The following is a 23,118-nucleotide window of genomic DNA, read 5'->3' on the forward strand; positions in this document are numbered from 1 at the left end:
AGCTGGAATCGCAAAACGTTAATAAATTACCAGAAAAATACTCGACGTTTTAGAATGCTAGTTTGAAGGCTAGGAAGTTAGTTTGCTGGTTTCTGGGAATGATAGATTAAATATTTATTATGTTGGCAAATTTAAAAGCTTATCGGCCTATCTTAAATTAAAACATTCTACTTAGCTACTATTTTTGCACTAGCACTTTATTGAGTTATTAGTATAGCACAAGTAACAAGCTCTTCAATCACGTTTGGATCTCCTGTTTACATATCAGACTCATTGAAATATTACTCAATAAAACTTCAATCCATTTTATTTCTGAATTTATAAAGTTCGGTAAGCATAAAAGCATACTGCTAATGAAATTTTATAATTCGACGTTTCATGACATGTATTCATTCTTATTTTAGACTAATTAATTTCAAAAGTTTATCAAAACTACTATTAATAAGTTAAATTTATTCAAAAATACTTCTTCTCTTGATTAATTAGAAATCTGGGAGACTGGCTTTTCGTATCCTTAAAGATAAATCTATTTTTACTAATGAAGCAAAGTCCAGATTTTGAGAAATGTCCGCCAATTAAGATAAATTAGAAACATGAGGAAATTAGTAATGATAACTGGCGTAAAATTTGCAGCGTATATTTCGAATGCTTTGTTTGGTCGCTAGCAAATGAATGCTATTTGTGTAAAAAATCTAAATCAAGTCAGGGGTTGTTAAAAGAGGTATAACAAAAAAGGGGTTAGCATAATAGCACTGAAACAAAGATGGAAACAGTAGAACAAAAAAGGTTCAAACATTAAACTCTTTTAAGATAAATAAGGATTAGAATTGGGATCATTAACTTTCTTTCTTTTCACCATCGACGGAACAGCTGGCCCACTGGGTTAGGTGCTTTTCAGCCTGTTGGATCCCGTAGATGGAATTTTAAAAAATACATGAATAAATATAAATAAAGAGCTTAGTACTGTGTCCTCCGGGGATTGGCCACGAAACGAGGAACATTGAAGGGAAGACCAGACCGTGGAAAGAAGGTGCATGGTGGAGACTGCTGAGACTAAGCGGAACACATTTCACTATTATCGTACATGTTAGACATACAGTTATATTAAGGATATGCTATAAAAATCAGGTACAGATGTAAAGATGACCAAATACATTACAAATTGTAGAATACATTAAATGAGTTCTGGATTAGTCATAATATTAAATATAATTAAAAACAGCAAAACAAACAAACAAACAAAAAAAAACACAAGACATTAAGTAAATCAATATATGTACAGATCAGGCTGCTGACGGCATGGTGTCCAAGGAAAGAAGTCACTTTAGATTGTCAGCAATGCTTTTAGCAATGGTAGTGTAGTCTCTAATGCGGCTGAGCGCATATTTATTCTTAATTGTGTTCTTGAACCATTAACTAAATCCTCAACTAAAATATTAACTAAATCATTAACTAAATATCAGTAACTAAAATAGGCATATTTTTACGTATTCGAATAGGGAATTTAGGAAATTTAATCTGCCAGTTGGTGGAATTTTTTACAAAAAATTTTGGCAGAAGAAATTTAGAAAACATGATTTTATGACTAGCAATACCATGTAATGGAAGATTTATGAAACATTATTGCGATTACAATACCAAGATGGCATTGGTTCTGACTACTGACTGATGTTTTTGTTTTACCGAATGAAAGGAAAAGCGGAAGCTTGTGATATTATGCTGTTTAATAAGAGTTGTCTTTACGAAATCATCTTATGACAACAAAAGACCTTGATTTTTTAAAATGAGCTACATCATCAGTTCCGTTTCATGTAATTTATATGAAATAATTTTAAATAGACCTTCTAAAGCTGATAAATCTAGAATCTCTTTTAGAATAAAGAATTTGGCGGCTTATTTTGCACAAATTTCTGTGTTATATTATTTTACTATATAAGAGGAAAAAGTTTGTTATGATGAGGAAGCCTTAATTTTAAATTTATGCTTAGAAATGTACTAACCTTAATGTTACTAACCTTTGGATATGTACACATTTCTCTTTATTTAATATTAGTATTTTTTTGCTATTTTTTTTTAGTTCACATGCATATGATTATTTCACTATTTGCATTTATATTGATAATTGAAGATAGAATCATACTGTTATCTCTATTCAGTTATTTCGTGAGATGAGTAGATTATAAAGATTATTTAGGTTAACCGAGAAAATTTTTGGAACAGCAAATCAAACAATTTTCTTGTGCATTCCGTATTTTTGAGCTGATAGTAAAATTAAATGCAAGTAAATTTAAATGCAAATTTAAGTCTTTCAGGTATAAAATTTAGAAACACATATGCAAATGACATCATAGTGCTGTTTCGAAATGTTCTGAAATAAAGAGGGATGCTATAACGTATAAATGCTTTCTTTTTTAATCTTGGAAATAAGTAACACAAGTAAAATTACAAATCCAATTAAAATAATGCCTTATTTATCTTCTACTCAATTACTAATCTTTTAGCAATATTCTATCACCAACAGAACTAAGCTATGAAGTTAATAAAGATGAAAATTATTGGAAAGCGAGTGATAATGACTAAATAAATAACATGGACAGCCTGAACAAAATAATTTATCTAAGATGATTTCCTTTCTATTTTGAGACTTTTCATTGAAAAACGTATCAATGTTTTTCGCATCCACATTTCGCCACTTAGATAACGTAAGATTTTTTTACGCATGGACAGTGAGTTCAAAGCAGTTCTGAGAATCACATCTTTTAAGCATCTAAAGCCCAAGGCGCATTTTTCTTGCTGCCATCGGTTATTGACAACATCAACACAATGGAAATTTGGCGTTTGGATGTACCGCGAAAGCTATTTCTAGTTTCAACAGTTGCGATTTCTTTTCCTTAGTGGTTTGATGGGTTGCCGGAGTTGCGCCATTTTGCTTTGGTTGCATGAATTATGCTGTGCTGTAGCCCCAGGCTGCAATGGGATTATTTCGTGTCACTGGGAAACACGAGTGCTCAGTTAGAATGATTAATTAATATTTAGACGTAATATTTATTGGATAAAAAAAGAATAGGATAAACTTTCCATTGCCAAAGCATATTTCAGTCATTTACTTTAACGCGATAAAAACCTTTTATTTTCCTAAAAAATTTAAACCTAGAATTATACTCAGTTTCGTTTAATTTAAATACTAAACTTTTAGACTGCCATTCGAATTTTCATCCTGCCTTTATCTATTAGTACCAGTTTAAGTAAATACAACATAAATGAAACAACTTATGAAGTATTTTCACCTTTCTTTCTACATGCCTTCGGGGTATAATGGTAGCTCAATCGGCGCGTATTTGAGAGGTCCAGGTTCGAGTCCCGGCGAGGGCATTGCTCATTTTTCATATCTCCTGCTTCACAATAACCTAATGATTTAAGATTTATTTTGATTTAGTCTCGATACACTGAACTAAAATAATTAACGCACATTTACTTTTCACTTTTCTCGGGAATTAGAGACAAAAATGAATGAAATGAATTAATTATGAAGGTCATGTATTGGCTATTTGCACTTATACTGCTAAATGAAGTTTTTAAATAGAGGAAACTCACGAACTGTTATCGATAATACTGGAGTCGGACAACCACAGAAGAGTTTCAGGCTGTCTGGAATTTCTGTTCCCTCTCTTGAATTTAGATTCTTACTTCAATTTGAAACTCCTCTCATTTATATAGTCTAGTGGAGTAGATGAAACAGAAGTGTAGGACAGATTTTAATATGGGATATAATGTGTTAATTAAAATAAATCTTACAGAGTCTTCTGAACCTTTTACTGCTTCGACATCTTTTTTTTTTATTTAAAGAAAAAGAAATCCTCGTGCACCACAAAGTATCACACGAGACTTACAAATCGTAAGTAAAAAAGGCAAAATTGTAAGACATCTTTGTATTGTCTTACAATTGTAAGTAAAAAAGGCAAAATTGTAAGACATCTTCGACATCTTTGTATGCCATTTCTTGCATACACGAAACACTGGAAATAAAAGAGCTGAAATTTTGTTGAATTATAGCTTATCATTGTGTCCATGAATCATCGGAGCAAATATTTGCGTATTGGAAATGTTTTGAACGCAACACATCTATATTATTATTGCTACAAACCCACATGTAAACCAAAGTAGTTGTCAGGGGAAGTGCGAATAGATCTTTAAGAATTTCCAGCCTCGTGAATGTTAATTTCTCATGCTTATAATTGATCTCGATTTTAATGTCACATATGACTTGCAGAAGGCTAGATATTTTTTATTGTACGTGCCATTAATTTATAAGCAAGCATTTTTTTAGAAGTAATCTATCGCAATAACAACGATCATGCATTTTTAACATATTTCTAATCATTGTTTCGTAATATCTTTCTTACATCAGTCATTTATAAAACAATTAATAGATTATGAGCACTATGGTGATGAAATATTTTACTTAAATTCACAAGTGACAGTCAAGAAATGATTAGAAATATACATTACGATTCACATTTCCCTTTTGGAATAAATGATAAGATTTAAGGCAATTTAAATGAAACGACTAAAAGTATTTCTTAAATTACATAAAAAAAGCCAAGAGCTTGAGGAGCTAATTAAAATTTTTGCTTTTTGGTTTTCAACTCCCTCTTAACATTTTGCCACTTAAGCATTGGCATCATTTTCATTTGTTGACCGCAGAGTTTTCTGAGGAAATATAAAATTTGTCCGTTTTGTATGAAATTAACAGAGAGTACCTAATTCGGGAGCAATGCGATGTTGAAATAACACAGAACCATGAAGTTTACCCGTTTCGAGGGAATTAAATGTGGGATAAAATTGGCAGTAGTTAATGGCTTTTTCGCCGCAACGCTATATTAGAAATAATCTGCATATTAGAAGAGATGCTTTCATGGAGGACTTCTGAAGATAAACGTGCTTGTATTTATTCCATACACCAAGAAAACCGTGAGAACTTCATGCTATTATACTGTTCATTTGCTGGGATTCGAAATATGTAGGAATCACCGATTTAAAAAAAATTTTCTTTATTAATATTTCGTAGAAACTCTTAGAATATAAATAAAAGTATTCTAAGGTAGGCCCACATTAAAATGTCTGTTCTCACACCTCTTCCAAGTGATACATTACTCACTCTTTTTTAAAGTTTCATAAGCTCAATTCATGTTTCTGCAAAATTAAAATTTTTATTTTGTTAAAATTGCTTATATGTAAAATTTATTTTCTTTCCTATAGCATTATGGTTGAGTTTTTTTGTGATAAAAGTGAACATTATATTTAAGGTGCTGTGACGGAGTTTTAGATAAATAGCATAGATGATGCTGCTATACTAATCAAGAAGAACTGAAGTAATATTAATCTGTAGTTTTAGGCTACAGAATAGAGTTACTTTAGCTACAGAACAAATAAGATGAAAATTTAAAACTCAAGTTATATAAAATTTTGAAGTTAATTATTACCTAACGCACTTTATTACGACCATAAACACCAACTGTTTTATTTCCTTGTCCGAAGTAAAGGAAATGCTGTAATCGCGAAAAATTTCGGGTATCATATTTCAACCGCTCTCGAAACAATTTAAACAATGTTTCTGCGTGATATCTGTACATATGGACAAAATAAAGGACTGTTTTTGCCAAAAAGGATTGTAAGTTGGATTTAAAATGGATTCAGAAGAGAATTTTTTCCTTGACGTCTGTACGTACGTTATGTTTGTATGAATCTCGCTAAGTCAAGAACGAGTAGCCGTAGAACGTTGAAACTTTGTATATGGGACTGGTTATAGCAGTGCATCTCCCTTTTTCATTGCAATAGGCTGCACCAATCGTGTATATATATATATATATATATATATATGTATATATATTTCCACTCTGTTACCTGGCTCAGCTTAGTTTTTTTATTATTATATGTTGGTAAATTATGCATTTATTTTGCTTTAAAAGTGATTGGATTATGCAGTTTTTTGTTCCGGTAAAGGATTTTATGCCTTTATTTAATTTGCATGGAATAGTTTAGCAGCAGGTTGAAACTTTAAATGGCAAGTTAAGCCTAATGACCCGCCATTTATTTACATTTGAAACTCAGCAGAATAATGAACTAAGGCAATTTCTGCACGTCCTTTCTGCCGAGTGGGATCAAAAGTAAACTTTCAGTTTTGTGCATCGAAAAATCTGCCTTCTTGCCCGCTCGCCGAATGGCTTGATTTTGCGTAGGAACTCTAATTTTAATTGTAGAAATTGTTTTTTTTAGCTGTTTTAACTACATTTGGTATTTTATGTTTTTTTTTGTATTTTACGATTTTTAATGAAGGTGTTTTGAGATTTTATGTATTTTTGCTTTGCCACGAAATGAGAGCTGAATTAATTGAATGAGAAATATGTCTCTAATGAAATTTGAGAAAATAAGTTTAAATTAAACGTAGGAAACATATATCTAATTTAATAGGTCATATAAGGAAGTTATGTGGGTTCCACATCAGAATGTTTATGAATGAAAACATGCTTAATGTAGATTTACAAAAAATGAAAGCTGCTTTAAATCAATCTGAAGGCAACAACGTGAATTGGCACGACACTATACAGAGAACCTTTTCCAATAAAATTAAAGTCCCTAAATTTCATTATTTAATTCATTGCTACTGTTATTCAAGCAGGCTTTTAATATTTGTACTGTTATTCATGTGAGCTTTTAGTGTTTAATTAATTTTAATACTAAGGATGGTTGTAATTTTACAGCTCTTTCAACTACCATCACATATAATTCTCATATTAACGCTTATTCACATTCTATAACACTGTTGTTATTTTCGTGTCCAGCTTTATTGATAGATTAATTAGGGATACAGAGATTTATGTCAAAACTTTTCCACGCAATGCCTTTTCGCACTAATTAACCTATAAATTTGATAAATAGATTTTAGTATCAGGATACAATTCATATGATTATGATTCCGAAGTGCGTTCCATTTATAATAAATAGCTCAGGGTTTACGTTGATCTAGAGGAAGTATTTTGATCACTAATGTGCATATGGAATAAGTATATAGTGTCACGGACAACGAATTGTTCTCCTTTTTCTTAAAAAAATTTCGAAACTATTTGTTTCTCTAAATGTGAAAAAACAGTAACCGGAAAAATAATGCTAGAATTTAAAGACAACAGTTATGAAAAGAGCCTTGATCTGTGGCTAAAATTAATAGTTCATAACTGGAGACTGAGTTTAATGATTTATATGGAATTAAATGGTTCGAGCTTTTAATTTTTTAATCCAGATGTTGCCAATCATAAAATCAGAAGTTATATATACATATATATATATACTACCAGGCAAAACCGCCAGATGAGCGGGCTGCGACCAAAGCAAAATTAAGAAGTTCTATGTACACCTGAAAAGAAAATGTATAAAAACATTTCAATATGAATTAAATCAGTTCATTCTTTCCAAGCAACAACCATTTTGTAAATATTTTTTTTGTTGCCAAATTAAGAAAAAAACTTTTGAACTTCAGGTTAATAAGTATACGTATGACGTTATGATTTAAATTTAATGTAATAAACAAACTTTTCCTCATTGTCAATAAAAGAATTAACGTGGCAATAACATATCATGTCAATTATTCTAAACTGAAACAAAAAGGTTGCCAACAGCAGCTATTTATTTAAAATGCTAATATTAACGAAAAACTTTCAACATGCAATGACGTCACTTGCAGTCGCTTGCTTTCTTCAACATCAGAATATTGCCTTATATGATAATAATAAAATGTTTGGCTATACTATTTTTATTTCATATTTTGTAAAACTTTCAAATTTTTAATTAACAAACTCTACGATTTAAAAGCGCGTAGTAGCAACACGTTTTCGAAATAAAGCAGATTTTTAGAAGAAGAAGAAAGTCGATTCGAATAATAAAATCACCCAAGATTCAGCCTTAAGTTGGATGTTAATTTTAGAGAAACATTAAATGAGGTATGTTGGGCATGTTGACTGCTTCGTAGATTCTTTGCAGATGAATAAGATGCTGATTTCCTTTTTACTGTAGAGAAGTTTTCATATGTCTGTAAAAGGTATTTAGAAAGGTAAAAGATAGGCTACGTAAAGGAAAAGGAACAGGCGCATTATATTCAATTAGCCATTTTGGAAAATCAATACCACATTTTCTGCAGGCTCTAAGGGATGTGGTGATACTTCATGATGATAAAAGATAATGAAATATCCGTTTCTTTTTTATCCTGATTTGTAGATAGAGAAAAATTCTAGCCTGTTTGGGAATAGAGACATGAAGGATTCCATGATGGTTCCAGAAAGGTAAATGGCTGGGATACATGCTATGCGTAGGAGCAGAAATAAAGTGCATTATTGTTTTTCAGACCAGCAAGTAATGTTAAACGAGCCAAAATCTTAAGTAAATGTATTACGGATGAAACAGTAGAGCATCAAAGTGAGTTAAATAAGCTGTCATAGACTGTGAAGTTTAGCTTTTTTTCGCATTAATTTAAAAGAAACATAACACGCTTCAAAATAAGAAAACGTTTCCCTTCATCAGAAAAAAATATTGCTGCTTTGTTGTTTACTTTCCTTGGACTAACAAATATCCACAAAATCCCGCGTGTATTGAGATTTTCAAGAGACAATTTTGGCACGCTAGTATGTTGCCTCCAGGGAAAGCCAATGCAACTATGAAGAGTAACCCCAAACTGAGTTGCTCTATCAATACAAAGAGAGGATTTAGAAAGTGGATTCAGTATTCAAATATCTTAAGAGTCTGTTAATAGCCTAGCTCAGCGGTTCTCAACCTTTTGACAAACGCATACAATCTAAACAAAAACTGGAAACCTTTAGTATCACCACTACAAAGTACTACTACCACTACCACTTTTGAACAAAGCTCGGAAACTATAAATTTACGAGTGTTAGAGAAAACATTAGGATGCTGGGGATTTAATTTTTGATTTTAATAGTTAAAAATACTCTGCTTCTTTGCGTACCACTTATTTTTCTCTTGCATACCACCAGTGGTACGCGTACCACCGGTTGGGAACCCCTGGTCTAGCAAGATCAGGCAATTCTTTTCTATCACCCAGTTTTATCATAGAAACCTTTTTTATGATTGCACGTAGACAATCGTGAAAATTATCTGCTCAGTAGCAATAATTGATTGTAGTATAATAAAGCTAACAGCTGTTTTAATGTTTTCTTCTTTTCTAAATAGATCATTGTGATCGTGCATTAAGGAGGAGAAAAATTCATTTATCATTCTTTCTCAAAATACTTCCCCTTCCCCCCTTCTTGATCGACTGGAGAGCAATGCTTTGAGTTGAAGATCATATAGCTTCTTTTTTTATTCATAGAAGGAAGAGTGAAGTTTAGAATTTATGAACATACTGAACAGATACCGCTAACTTTATAAAGAAAAGCTGATTCATTTAGAAAATAAGAAGGTGCTGTCAAACCACGTGGCATAAGATCTTGTATTTATTTAAAAAATATATCAGTGCAATAAAAGAAGTAATTTAAAATTCATTTGTACATGCCTGGCATACAATATCTGAATGTAATAATTTAATCTTAATTTTTTTACTTTTTTCAGCAAGTGTGAACACGTTAACGAAGTACTGAAATTTCTTCCGTTGATAACTAATTTATTAATAATAATCTAAATTCCTCAATAATTGCTCTGATTTTATGATGTGCATTTTTTTCATTGCAGTCTAATTTTTAAGAAATATTAAATTTAATATTGTTACGGATTTTGTATTTATTTAGCTATTTTTAACAGAATTATAATTGAAGTTTTTTTTATTCTCATGCAATGCAGCACGAGACTTATTTGAAGAAAAAGCTACGCCGGAAAAGTTAAAATGCAGCAGCACGCGCATTTAACATTTAATAAATAGATATCTCTTAATTGTAATCTTTTGATTTCCAGAAACCTCGAGAAAAATAAAATTATCAGAATGTTCTCGTGCATGGCTAAAAAGCTTTAAAAAGCCGGAGGAAAACATCTCAATTCAATTGTTTACTCAGTTCTTGTTGCTGATTGTAGCGAGTTCGCAGTGAGATCGGTTTAGCTTTTTATGCTTTGAATTGTGTTTGTTCTAATTAACGTTTTATTAACTTTTTATCGACCTGTGCATTCAATCCATTACGAACCCGTACGAACGCAACAATAGCCAAGAAGAATGCTTATTTATTGATTACGAGTAATGAAAGAGAAACATAACAGCAGAAGAATGTCAGCGACCTTGTTTATAAAGTTTAAAAATACTATGTGATTCGTAATGGTTAGGAGTAATTTAATATGCTACTACTTTACAGAGGAAGAGAATATTAAAAAATACATTTTACGATTCTCTACGTATCCCTTCTTTCACGACAAGGGAAACTTCTGTTACGTAAATCATCTCGGCGAGCCCTAACTCCAGTATTTCATAGCTTATCTAATAATGCGTTACTTCGCTTCCATCAGATTTATGTGCAATGACATGGAGTTTCTTCTCGATTAAAAAAGTTTAAACACTCTTATACAAAAAAAAAAAAAAAAAAAAAAAAAAAAAAAAAAAAAAACTACGCACCTAGAAGATACAAAGCAAACTGGACACAAATTGATATGCATACAGGTTTCGACGGAAAATGCAAAATTTTACATTTTTGCTGCCAATGAATGAACAGTTGTCGCTACAAAGCATCTGATCTTCGCAACTGGCAGGATATTTAAGAGGAGAAATTTTCATTCCGTGTACACTGGTAGACAATAACTTATGCCTCCCATACACGTGCGCGAACGATATGCGCAGATGTCAGAATTTGAGAGAGGGCGTGTAGTTGGGCTCAAAGAAGCCATTTGTTCTTATCGGCGAATAGCTCGACATTTGAGCGGGAGCGATGCCACCATTAGACGATGTTGGCAGGAATGGGTGAAGCATGGCCGCACACAGCGTCAAGAAGGAAACGACAGAAGGCCTGGAGAAACGACAGAAAGTGAAGACCGAGCAATCATCAGAGCGGCACTCACCAAAGGCAAAGATGATAATGGTGCAGCCCCAGATGCACCATTATCATCGATTGTACGTGCAACTAGTGCTTCAGTGACCGCAAGGACCATTCATAAACGGCTCACAGAAAGGGGACTGAGGTCACGGCGCCCCTTACGCCGACTACCATTGACCTCTGTACAACGTCAAGCCTGTTTGCAGTGGTGTCGGGCTCATTCGCACTGGAATGTCACTGACTGGAGTAGAATAGTCTTCAGTGATGAGACCCGCTTTGAACTGAATCCCGATGACCAGCGAAGGCGAGTCTGGAGACGCCCCGGACAGCGGTGTGATACCAACCTGCCGACAACCAGGAGTGATGGACTGGGGTACCATTTCATTTCATATTAGGACCCCTTTGGTTGTCATCCGTCGCAATCTTACAGCACAGCGGTACGTCGACGAAGTTCTAAGGCCTGCTGTGTTGCCCTTCATGTCACGCCACCTTGGGCTTACATTTCAGCAAGGTAATGCCGGCCCTCACACTGCACATGTTTCTACTGCTTGCCTTAGTGCTTATCGAACATTACCTAAGCCGGCAAAGTTGCCGGATCTCTCTCCTATTGAGAACGTTTGGAGCATTATGGGCAGGGCTCTCCAACCAGCTCGGGATGTTGACGATCTAACGTTCCAGTTGGACAGAATTTGGCACGATATCCCTCAGGAGGACATCCGCAACCTCTATCAATCGATGCCAAGCGAACGACTGCTTGAATAAGGGCCAGAGGTGGACAAACGCGTTACTGACTTCTTCACTTTGCGAAGCTCTATCATTTCAATAAATCATCCAATTTTTCTCAAACAGTAATCATTTGTTTTTCTGTACAAGTAAATAAATCACTTCTACCGATTTTCGTCCCATTCGGATAACTCTTTCTTGGTGTGTCGTTTTTTTTGTCTAAGAGTAACACTGCCAGTGAGAAACTGCCAACATCTAACGTAACCTTCCCATTGCTGATGACCATTGCCGATCACTGATGACTATCATTCCGATCACAAAATAGCCCTGTGTAGTGTTTTCTTTTTATATTAACGATGAAATGTTTGGGTTTCTCATATCAAAGGAAGTTAAAACAGTGGATTACCACGCCTATAACTGAAGTGGATCAAGTAGCTTTGGCATCATTGTGAAGGTTCAGAATCTTCAGGAATGGTTATTCTTTTATGTTTCTTTATTTGATTATTTAATAATTCAGTCTTCTTATTTTAATAAATAATAGTAAAATTTAAATTCCTAGGTATTTTATTAACTTTTTAAATCTCGAGTGCGATTTTTTATGATCAAGTATTACAGGTACATTGCAATTTGGGAACTGTAATAATTTACTTCAAGGAGACATGTAAAAACATTTTGCAAAATGAGAGGTGACCCAGAAATGGTTGGGAGATTTTAGTTTAGAATAAGTTGTCTTCCTACTTAGCTGGGACGTTGGGTCCTACTTAGCTGATACTGTAATATTTCTGGAATTTGTAAGCAGCTGACCTGAATTTCATTCTTATATAAGTGACTTTTATGGGATTAGAATACAAATTTGTTCAACAGTCAAATAATAGTGCTTTCTGGCGTACGTTTTGCGAGACATGATCCGTAAAATAAATGGTTTGTGAAAGAGATTTGGGGTTTCTATTTTCAGAACTTTTTTGTACTTGAAAAAATCGGCATTGCAATAAAACAACTTTAGAATGATTGACTCGTAGTCACCTTCGAAAATATTATTGAAGAATGGAAAAACGCGGCAGAGAACGTTTGTGGGGAAAAAAAAAATCGGAAAGATTTCAGATTTTATATTACGCCCGAAGGGACTTTTTGTAACGTTTTGTGTGTTACCTTTATTTATTAAATAGCATGTCCTTCGCACTTAAACCATAAAATTCAATTCAATAACAATATCGCAAAATAATTTCAAAATGCGTGTATCTTTAGAATTTTACAGTCTCACGTCCTGGAGATAAAAATGTTTTTTTTCGTACATTGATCCTCCATTGATCGCTTTGAAATCGTTGTGTTTGTTAATAAAAAATTCGTTAAAAAGTTACAAAATACGAAATCGATAATAAAACAAATTCTAAATTCCAAATTCGGTCTTCCAGATGCCCATATTCGGTGAAGGATGACGTTATTCAAAATTAGATGACTGGTTCTAGGTACCGCGTTGTTCTATCACAATGCGAGAAACATACATACATTTATGCAAATTTATAATTATTTAAATATAACACAGGGCGATAATATTTGGAGGCAACAATTGGAAAAGTGAAACGGAGATTTAAACTTTTCGACGAAATTAATAGTGCTTCTGGGTTAACGCTGTTTGGGCTAAAAACTAATGGAGGAGAGGTATGTAATAACAAAATATTTGATGAAATTTTGTGGTCTAAAAGATAAATTATAGCTAAAAAATTAAACAATGGTCTGAGTATAAAACTGACAGTGATAACTGACAGGGATACCGATTAAGAATTTACTTATTTTGAGTGTAATGTTTTCTTCAGATCTGCTATACCAAACATTAAGCATGTTTCTTAGAAACTAATGAAGCAATGGAGGATTCTTTTAACAGAAAATACCTACTGAATCATGTTTCATTAATCATTGTTCTGCTTTAAGCACACGAAAAAAATCATTGTTTCTAAATGTAGATTCAGTGAAATATTATATCAATTAGTTTCGTGTTCTGACACATTTGTCGATAAGAGCAAACGGGGAAATTTTGAAGAAGACAGTTGGGGCGCAAAGGTATTAGGTAAAATATGCTAGAATATTGGGTTTTAGATATGAAAGTGTTTTGCTATTTTGTCTATAAAATTGCTAATTTAAAGGCCAATCCGGGATAAGGGTAGTCGAACTCAAACAAAGTCCCCCTTGCCTCGGATTGGCTGTTTAAGGATCTAGTCCAATGCTAGGATAAAATTTAATTTCCTTCTTTAAGTTTAAGAATGCATTAAATGTCTTACAAAAGGTTTTTGCTTACCAGGCTCTTCAACCATATGGCATCGGAATTGCTACTGGAGAACAATGTCACAATCGAGTAATGTTTAAGCAGATGATACAAGCTGGCTCACTGCAGTTCTGTCAAATAGATTCTTGCAGACTAGGTGGCGTAAATGAAATTTTATCAGTTTATCTGATAGCAGCAAAGTACGGAGGTGAGTACAAATTATGTTACACATCAAGCGAATTATGAGCAAGGTTAACTTATTTATATAATATTTTATCGCCGTTGTAAACTTTCGCTTTGAGCAATGAGAATGATTGACTGACGCACTGTCTCGAGGATTCCTGGTGCTGTGTTAATTTTATCTGCGGCAACAAAGATACTCGTAGCGACATCTTCAGCCGATTCGACAGACGTTTCGTACCCTAAAGATTTCACGTGTCCCCAGAAGAAAAGTCCAAAGGGTGAGGAGTCCAAGCCACAATGTGCCACGTCCGATCCATCGTGCGAGATACTCTACTTCTCAGAGTGAAATGCAAAACTATGTTCCATGGAAGTTATTGCTCGTCTGGATGGGTACTATCACTCCTCTTATTTTGTAAAAGCAATTTAGCCTGACATTGTTTATAAAATTGAAATGGCAGAAAAGTGAAATAAATTAAAGGTAAAAGTCTATTTACGGGTATCCCTTGGCGAAAATTGGCGAATTTTGGCGGTACATGGACACAGAGTTTGTGCAATTCTTTGACTTGTTATTTTGGCTTTAGCGCCAAAAATCGCCGCTACACAAAGAAAAAATAACAAGTCAAAGAACTGCACAAACTCGGTATCCATGTACACATTGACCTATTTTCACTTAAAAAAACACCACAAAATTGCACCAACTACGCATTGCACACTCCCTTGAATTTATCCATGTACACGTCGACCTATTTTCATTAAAAAAAACATCAGAGAATTGCACAAACTTGGCATTGCGCATTCCCTTGACTTTGTCCATGTACACATCGATATATTTTCACTTAAAAAGTCAAAAGAACACTCAATTCTGTAGTAGAGGCAAACAAAAAATACATAATCTCAATAAACTACATTTAAAACCAAACAGTAAAATAACATAAAAAAGGAAAAACCTCTTATGCATCTAAACACTACACAAAACAAATATCCACTTACCTTAGTTAGAAATTTCTTCATTTTCAGTCTGTGGAACACAAATTTCCTTAACAGCATCCAGAAACTTCCTAAAATTATCTGAACTCGAATCCGTATATCGGCGTCGCTACATAAATTCACAAAATTAAGAGTCAAAAATATCCTCCGTAGTTTCGGACTGTCCGGAAAATTGCTACTAAGTTAACCTTCATTTACACACCAGTCAATTACTGCTTTTTTCCCCCTTTTGTTCCAAATTGTATAGAAACATCAAATTAATCTTACTTCATTCAGCAATTCTACCGTGTAAACTACAAAACAAGCAATGCACTTCCTAACCAATACACACCGCAAGCCCTTACAAAACATCCCATAATTCAAAATTTACCGCAATCATGGCAACCAATTACGTCATAATAGGGTTTCCATAACATTCAGCTACTCAGGTTACCATAAATGAAACAACAACTTGGCGATAAACGAAACAACAACTTGGCGATAAATGAAACAACAACTTCGCAATAATACAAGGGGTACCCTTCAGTCTACGCTAACCAAAATAAAATGCAAGGAAAGGTATCGGACTCACCTATGAATATAAAGAAAGAAGGTACCAGAGGGGTACCTGATATGCTCGAGCTGTGATACGCAAGATGGCTAGAAAATGGGTAATACAAAAAAATTCAAGTATAACACGAGCACGAAATAAGCTAATGTATTGTCAACCTCAGATCAGATGAGACTCAAATAAATAAGCTATAAGCTGGCTCAGTTATTTTTCTCGTTACATTAAGTATCGGCTGCAAGAGTGCCAAAGCCAGAATAATCACTTTTAGATTGAGCTGGCGAAATTCTAACAGCGCGGCTCCGATTGCCAGAAACTCCCACTCTCTCTGAGATTCAAAACACTCAGCTTATATTCTCTAAAAGCTAATTCACATTCTGGTGAGGAATACGGAAAAAAGAAATTACAATTAAGATCAAAGTCATAATAGCTGGTTAATTAAAATAAGAACCTCATTGCGATGGAAAGAAATGTTGATCATGCATACTTTAAACTAGGTTCTGTGGTTGTTATTACAACTCTTTAATTATTCTTTTATATTTTATTTAAAAATATGAGGCATTTTTTATTTATTTTCTTAGAATTAAAGATTTAAATGCATTATTTATAAACTTCTTTTTTCAGGCATTTAGAAGTATTTAAAAGTTAGAAAATAAAAAAGACCTTTGTAAAAGGAATAGAAATTTATTACAATTTCTGCATCTTTTCTTTAAAGAATTTGCTTTAACTTTAGAATTCGTCATCATTTCTCTCATGCATATTTTTTATACATCAGTACTGTATCTTTTTATTTCCTTGTACGCAGTAAAGGCAGTACTGTAATCGCAAGAAATTCTTGGTTATCATATTTCAATAGAAATATCCATTTTGACTATTTTTTTTTGCATGGTATTTGTACGTATGGACAGAAATAAGGACTGTTTTTTCCAAAACGGATTGTAAAAGATTCAAAATGGCTGTTTTCGTGAAGTTTGTATTTCGCGTGCTACAAAACGATTAGTCATAGAACGTTGGAATTTTACATATGAGACTGCTATAACATCTAGTTGTAGATCTTCCTTTTTTATTCCAAGCGGATGTAGCGAAGGTACTTATACATCTTCCTTACCCGGTTTAAAAGTCCCAACCGGCCTTTATTTTCGCAATCCTTAGTTGTAATAGTTCAAATTACAGAAGTGTTTTAAATGACGAAAATATTCATGCATGCCAAATTTAAAAAAAAAAAAAAAAATTGTACAAAAAACAAAATCTATTCTTAATGCGGTCTTCCGGTTCCTATACTTGGAGAAGTTTTATACTCGTTATGAAAAAATAAAAAAACTGATGTGTACACCACATGACTTCCTTCTACGGAATATTAAATTATATGCATTTTTTCTTGCATTTCATTTAAGCTTATTGGATTGAATTAAATCTACTTCGTCCAAAGCTCATAAACCACAATAGAATAAATACACTCTTTAAAATTCACTATATTTGTTTACCATAGCGAAACTCTGGCGCTAGGTTCACTTAACAGCGTTATATTTCGTTCATATTATAACTCAGAATGCACAAAATTTATATCATTTGAAAAATGATCTAATCATTGCCACATGTTCTTTTCAAATACTATAATAAATCTAGAACGACGTATAAAAGAAATTAAACAAATAAAACAAAATGAAATAGTTTTTCACTGATGATTCAATATTTTTCATTCAATTAATTCAGTTCTCACTTCGCGAGAAGGCAAAAATACATAAAAACTCAAAATATCTATATTCAAAATTACGAAATCTTAAACACTTATTTTCTCGAAAAATTCCAGAAACGATTAAGCATGATTTAATTCGCAATATTAAAGGAAGGCGTTATCTTTGTTGTTGCGAAGCTTACTTTCTCTAGATTGGCAACAAATATACTGTTTCAAATGTAAACAAACAGGGCCGCCATGGCAAAAAAAATTAGGCTTACCGGTACTTGAACAACTTTTAAATTGTCGATACTCCTACAAATACTGCATGTAGATTTACTAAAGGCATCCAAACCTTAACCGGAAGTTAAAACCAACACAATTCAATAATTTTTAAAGCAAACAATGCACGATTTACAAACATATAAGAGTAAAGAAACTGAGATTACTGAGCCGAGTAACAGAGTGAAAATAATTATGCATATATTTATATACTTTTGGTGCGACCGATTGCAACCAAAATACGAGGTGCACATCTACATGTTATAGCAGTCCTGTATACAAAATTTCAACGTTCTGAGGCGACTCGTTTTTGAGTTACACGCGAGATACATGCTTATGTACGTACGTACGTACAGACACCATGAAAAATTCTCTTCAGAATTCATTGTAAAGCAGTTTTATAATTTTTTTGGAGGAAAAGAATCTTTTATTCTGTCCTTACGTACAGATGTCACGCAAAAACATCACTGAATTGCATTCGATAGCGGTAAAAATGGGTATTTTTGTTGAAATATAATGCCTGAAACTTTTCGCTATTACAATAGTTCGTTTTTACTTCGTATAAGAAAGTAAAAATATAAAAAGTTTGACACCCATATGACGAAAAATGAAAGGGATGTTCAATTTATAAAATTTCCAATTTTTGAAGTCATTTTCAACTTTTCTTAAGGAATCGCTTAATTAAGTTAGGATAATTCGAGGAAATAAGTTTAAATGAAATGCAGCCAAAAACGTGTATAACTTAATAGACCGCAAAAGGAAATCATGCTCTGCCCACATTAGATATTTGAAGAAAGGATATATGGCCTTCACTTGTTTTCTATCCCTTAAATCTGACCCTTCAGGGAAAGAAAGAAAGTTAAGATACATGATGGAAAAGGAAGGATGAGCATCCCGCTACCCCAAAGAAATGGTGCCAAATTGCCATTCAGGGGGGAATAAAAAGCAAAATTCATGTTTCGTTCGGAGGTCATTGCCTTAATATTCATAATAGGGAAGAAAATTTTTATACGCATCTTTTACGAGGGAATGGGGCGAGACGAGTTGTCATATTTTATTTTATTCCTATATCCGTCCTTTGCTTTCGCATCCACGATTATGTGTCATCCTTTTATAATGACATGCTAAAAAAAACGTACCATATATATCGGCTATTTGATTTATTTTTATATTCATTTTTTAGCTGCATATAAAAGTAGTCTTTACTTTATATGCAGCTAACAGATGTTAGCTGATGTCTTTATTAAGTTCAAATACACAAATTGTTTTGAAGCGAATCTCAAGCTGCTAAAATAATTGCGTTGTTAATGCGATACTGCTACTTTAAATAAATTCCGCAGAACTTGGATTGTCCCAATCAGCATTAACTGGAATTTCGAATTACTTGAAATGATTCTAATAAGCATAGTGCAATATTATCCTTATCACTGGTAAAAGTTCTGCCGTGAATATTCAGCAAAGCAATAAATAATCTACACACGATTTTTCATGTTGATGTCTAAAGGAGTGGTCTCAGACAAACGCTTGTGGGTCCCGAAGCAATTTTATGTCCCCACGCAAACATATTTCAATTATGTTTTTGTCGCAGATACGGGGCTTATAGTTTTAGAAACATAAAGATATGTACTGAAACAATGTGCGAGACTCTATTGAAGGAAAAAGTTAGGAAGAATAGATTGTGGTTTTTGTCACTGTATGCTTGAGCGTCAAGTCACGACATTAAGTAAGTAAGTGATGTGTAAGGGTGGGAGAATTTTCCAATTAGTACCGTCAGTAAATTTAGTTTGTCGGTCGACAGCAAGGGGCGCATCAGTATTCTGAAATTTTTGGTTTTCTGATTAAAAGTGAGTTATTTAGTGATTAATCAACCATATTGGAATTACGTGAAATAAGATTCAGTCTAAAATGTACCATTTAGCTGTCAAGACGTTTGAATTACAAAGTATGACTAAAAGAAATTTTTTGCCGATACCAACCTTCAGATTTCAAATATAAAATCAATATAAATTTGAATTTTACGTTTGTGCAATTATTATTATTGTTTTTGTTTGTTTTGATAAATATTCACTAAGTGAGATATAAAAATTAGTTGATTTATTTTTATTTTGTTAAAAACGTTTTCAAATTTTGTTAGAAAAATGTTCTGGCTGTCAGCTGATTTCAGATCGAACATTCGGCCCACATATGATTTCAGATGACTGGTTTAAATGACATCGAAATAGCCCTTTTGGAAAACATTAAAATATATTTCCTTCATAAGCTATTCGAAACTATTTCTTCACTCATGAGACAATCAGTACTAGAGATTCTGGGGTATTTCTGTCTACTTCAGACGACACTACTTATCAGCACAAAACTGGCGCTGGAGCCATTGTCTGTAACTTGACTTGGGAGTTCCTGGCAGAGGCATTTGGCATGTATATTTTTCCCTTCCCATTTCTGGGCAAGCAAAAGGAATTGTCATCTGTGACTCAAAGGCAGTTCTACATGCAATCCTGAATGGAAGCTCCTTGATCACCAACGGTATCCACCTTCGTCTAAAGGAGCTTCAAAAGTTGGATAAGGTCTGCATTCTTCAATGATTGACAGCGTATATCAAAATCACAGGTAACGAGAACGCAGATAAACTGAAAAATAGGCTCGAAATCTCAACAATGTCATTCTTTCGGACAGAGATGGACAATGTCACCCTATCGTATTAGAGAGGTCTAGCGTTCGAGTTCCAGCGAGGGCAATGCATATTTTTCACCTCTGTTGTTTCAAAAAAACCTAATGAATCTACAAAATTAGCTATGTTTTGGCAAAATTTTATAACAGACTCTTCTGTTGTTAACATCTAGGTTATTGTATGAATCGTAAATTGTTTAAATTTTGTTTAAATTATTTTAATTCAATCTGGGTTTCCTTTTTTTTTCAGTCCCAGTGTGTCCACATGCAGGAGGAGTAGGACTCTGCGAATTAGTTCAACACTTAGCAGCGTGGGACTTCATTTCTCTGAGTGCATCTTTGGATAAGAGGTATCTGTAATAAGAAATCCTTTATTAGGTTCTAACTGTAGTGTTGATGTAGTATTGACGATAAAATTGTTGATAATTACCACCATACATAAAAACCTCACAGACGCAAATAACGCTGAGTTGAATCAAAACGTATTCCAATATTTTATTCACTTTATGTTATATGAGTAACTTTACAATGAAAGTTGCCCAGTATTTAAAACATGAACAACTTGATTTTAAACCAATTTTCTTTAATGTATTTGATTCTACAAAAATTTATTTCTTTTCCTTGACTCCTTTATTCCAACTTTCACCTCTTGTAGGTTGTTGAATTGCCGCTCTCAAAAAAGGAACTGTTGGTCGGAACAAAAGATAACTCGATATTGCAAAGGGCAGAATGTATAAGGCAGTCATAAAAAACTAATTTCCCCGATATATGAACACTTAGCGACCTATCCGCTCAACCATTTGAAATAAAATTTCAGATATTGTTGTTTGAAAGTACGTACTCGAGATCGTGATAATTTAAAAGAATAGAGCGAACACAATGACGGTTACAGTAAAACAATGTCGATATTTTCGGAAAGCAACACCCACTTCTTTCACGCGCAAATTGATCAGCGCACTGAAAAACTATGTGATAAAAATTGCCGGTGTAAAACATTTGCAAAGAATAGCATTGTAAAAGAACAATGACAACAGAGACAGAAGGTGCATTGACGCACTTTACATAATCCACAGGAATAGACAATAGACCATCAATAATAGGACACCATGTGCAAAACATTGCTAAATTTTAATAAGCAGTATAGGAAAACTGTTTCTTCAGTAAGGTTTCCGAACGGGTTAGCAAAATAGTGCTTACAGGGAAACAACGAGGTGAGTAGATAAAGCTGTTTTAATTGAAAGGGGGAAAGTGCTGCCGAAGACGTGCGTTTTTATCGACTAAACCATAAGGTAAAATGAGGGCCATGTTCCATAAAAAAAACTTTCCGTAATTTGGTAAAAACAATGAAGAGACTGTACGCACATGTGATAGACCACGATCCAGACTACCATGTGCTCCGGTTGAAGTTTTTGGGGAAGTGCATAATACAATTACTGCAGGTTCATAGCATAGTGCAATAAGTGTCGCCTGCAGTTTGGATGTACCGAAAACCACACTCATCAGTTTTCTGCGCTGTGTTCTGCAGATGTTTTCTTATCGATTCCAGCGAGTCCAGAGATTACAACTTGGAGACTACTAGCAGCGGGTCGACTTTGTGAATGTTTTCCTTATTAGATATGATGCATATAACATGTAACCGCTGCGGCTATTATGGACAAATGAGGCTCATTTCTCCTTAATTGGAAATTTAAACTCCAAGAACTGTGTTCACTAGGCTGATGAAAATTTTTAAGATGTGGCACCAGCGCCTTTACCCGAAGCTAAAGTGACTATGCGGTGCAGCATGGCAAGTATATTCGTTGGTTGTCTATACTTCTTCAAAGAGTTCACTTCCACAGGTATGAAAATGTGTCCCATCAGAAGTGCTCGGTATAAAATAATGTCGCAAAATTCTTGTTGCAGCAGCGAAATGTCATCGCGATATTATTTGTTTTTAATATATTGAAAATATCTAAATTAAAATATTATTTCCAGTGTAATGAAATTAATTTTATCATGGTAGATTAAAGAAAATCTTTTATAACGTTTTCGCTTTGCTTCACAGATAAATATGTTTGAGCAAATTTTACCAAAGAGAGAGATGCAACTTAATCATTTCAACGATTAAGTACGAAAGTTTTGGTTCTGACTTAAAAAGAGTGCTGAAGAGAGGGAAAAGATGTGGTACAGATTAAATATCTTGCTAAATTATTTGATAAGCAAAAAATTAATTGTATGTGCTCGAAATAAAACTTCAATAAACTTTTTTTATAAATATACTTAAAACATTTGGGCAAGTCTTGTATATTCAGAACCTTGGATTCATCTGCATTTCATGAAGTGAATCATGTGTATCATCATGTGTGGATCCTCATATTATGTGAACTTTCTCACTCTCTTTCAAGAAAAGCAGATTATCTAGAAATCTGATGTACTCTCCTTTCTTGAATGAAATTTTAGAATAAATGACGACGCATTTAAAGCACGTTTTAAAATTTTAATTTTAATTGTAATCCCGTTTTTAATTGTAACACATACTAAAAAGAACTTATTTGAAGGCGATAAAGGAACTTGGAAATGCTAACAAAGTTAAGGATTTTATTGGAATATTTAATAATCTCAAATTTATGTTATATATTACCCATTCGGCAACAAAAGTATTTTTCCTGCCTTTTTTAATACAAGTAGATTTTGTAAGAATACAATATTCTAATAATAATGTACAACTATTTACTTCATTTTCCATTTAATGTAATAAATAATATCGTGTGAACGGTTATTACTTGTATTAAATTGCAGT

At 33.4% G+C, this 23,118-nt stretch overlaps 1 protein-coding gene across 1 annotated transcript in view; it reads left to right on the forward strand.

Moving 5' to 3' along the window:
- The window catches only part of LOC118185228 (mitochondrial enolase superfamily member 1-like), a 101,235-nt gene that overhangs the window by 56,906 nt on the left and 21,211 nt on the right, over positions 1–23,118 (forward strand). The window contains exons 12-13 of the mRNA XM_035355056.2: positions 14,035–14,206; positions 20,590–20,689. Of these exons, the coding sequence (XP_035210947.1) occupies positions 14,035–14,206; positions 20,590–20,689 (272 nt within the window). The remainder of the gene's footprint in view (positions 1–14,034; positions 14,207–20,589; positions 20,690–23,118) is intronic.

The sequence above is a fragment of the Stegodyphus dumicola genome, chromosome 1 (assembly GCF_044657685.1).
Source record: "Stegodyphus dumicola isolate Sdum_Otavi_A_Nest chromosome 1, ASM4465768v1".
Lineage (NCBI taxonomy): Eukaryota > Metazoa > Arthropoda > Arachnida > Araneae > Eresidae > Stegodyphus > Stegodyphus dumicola.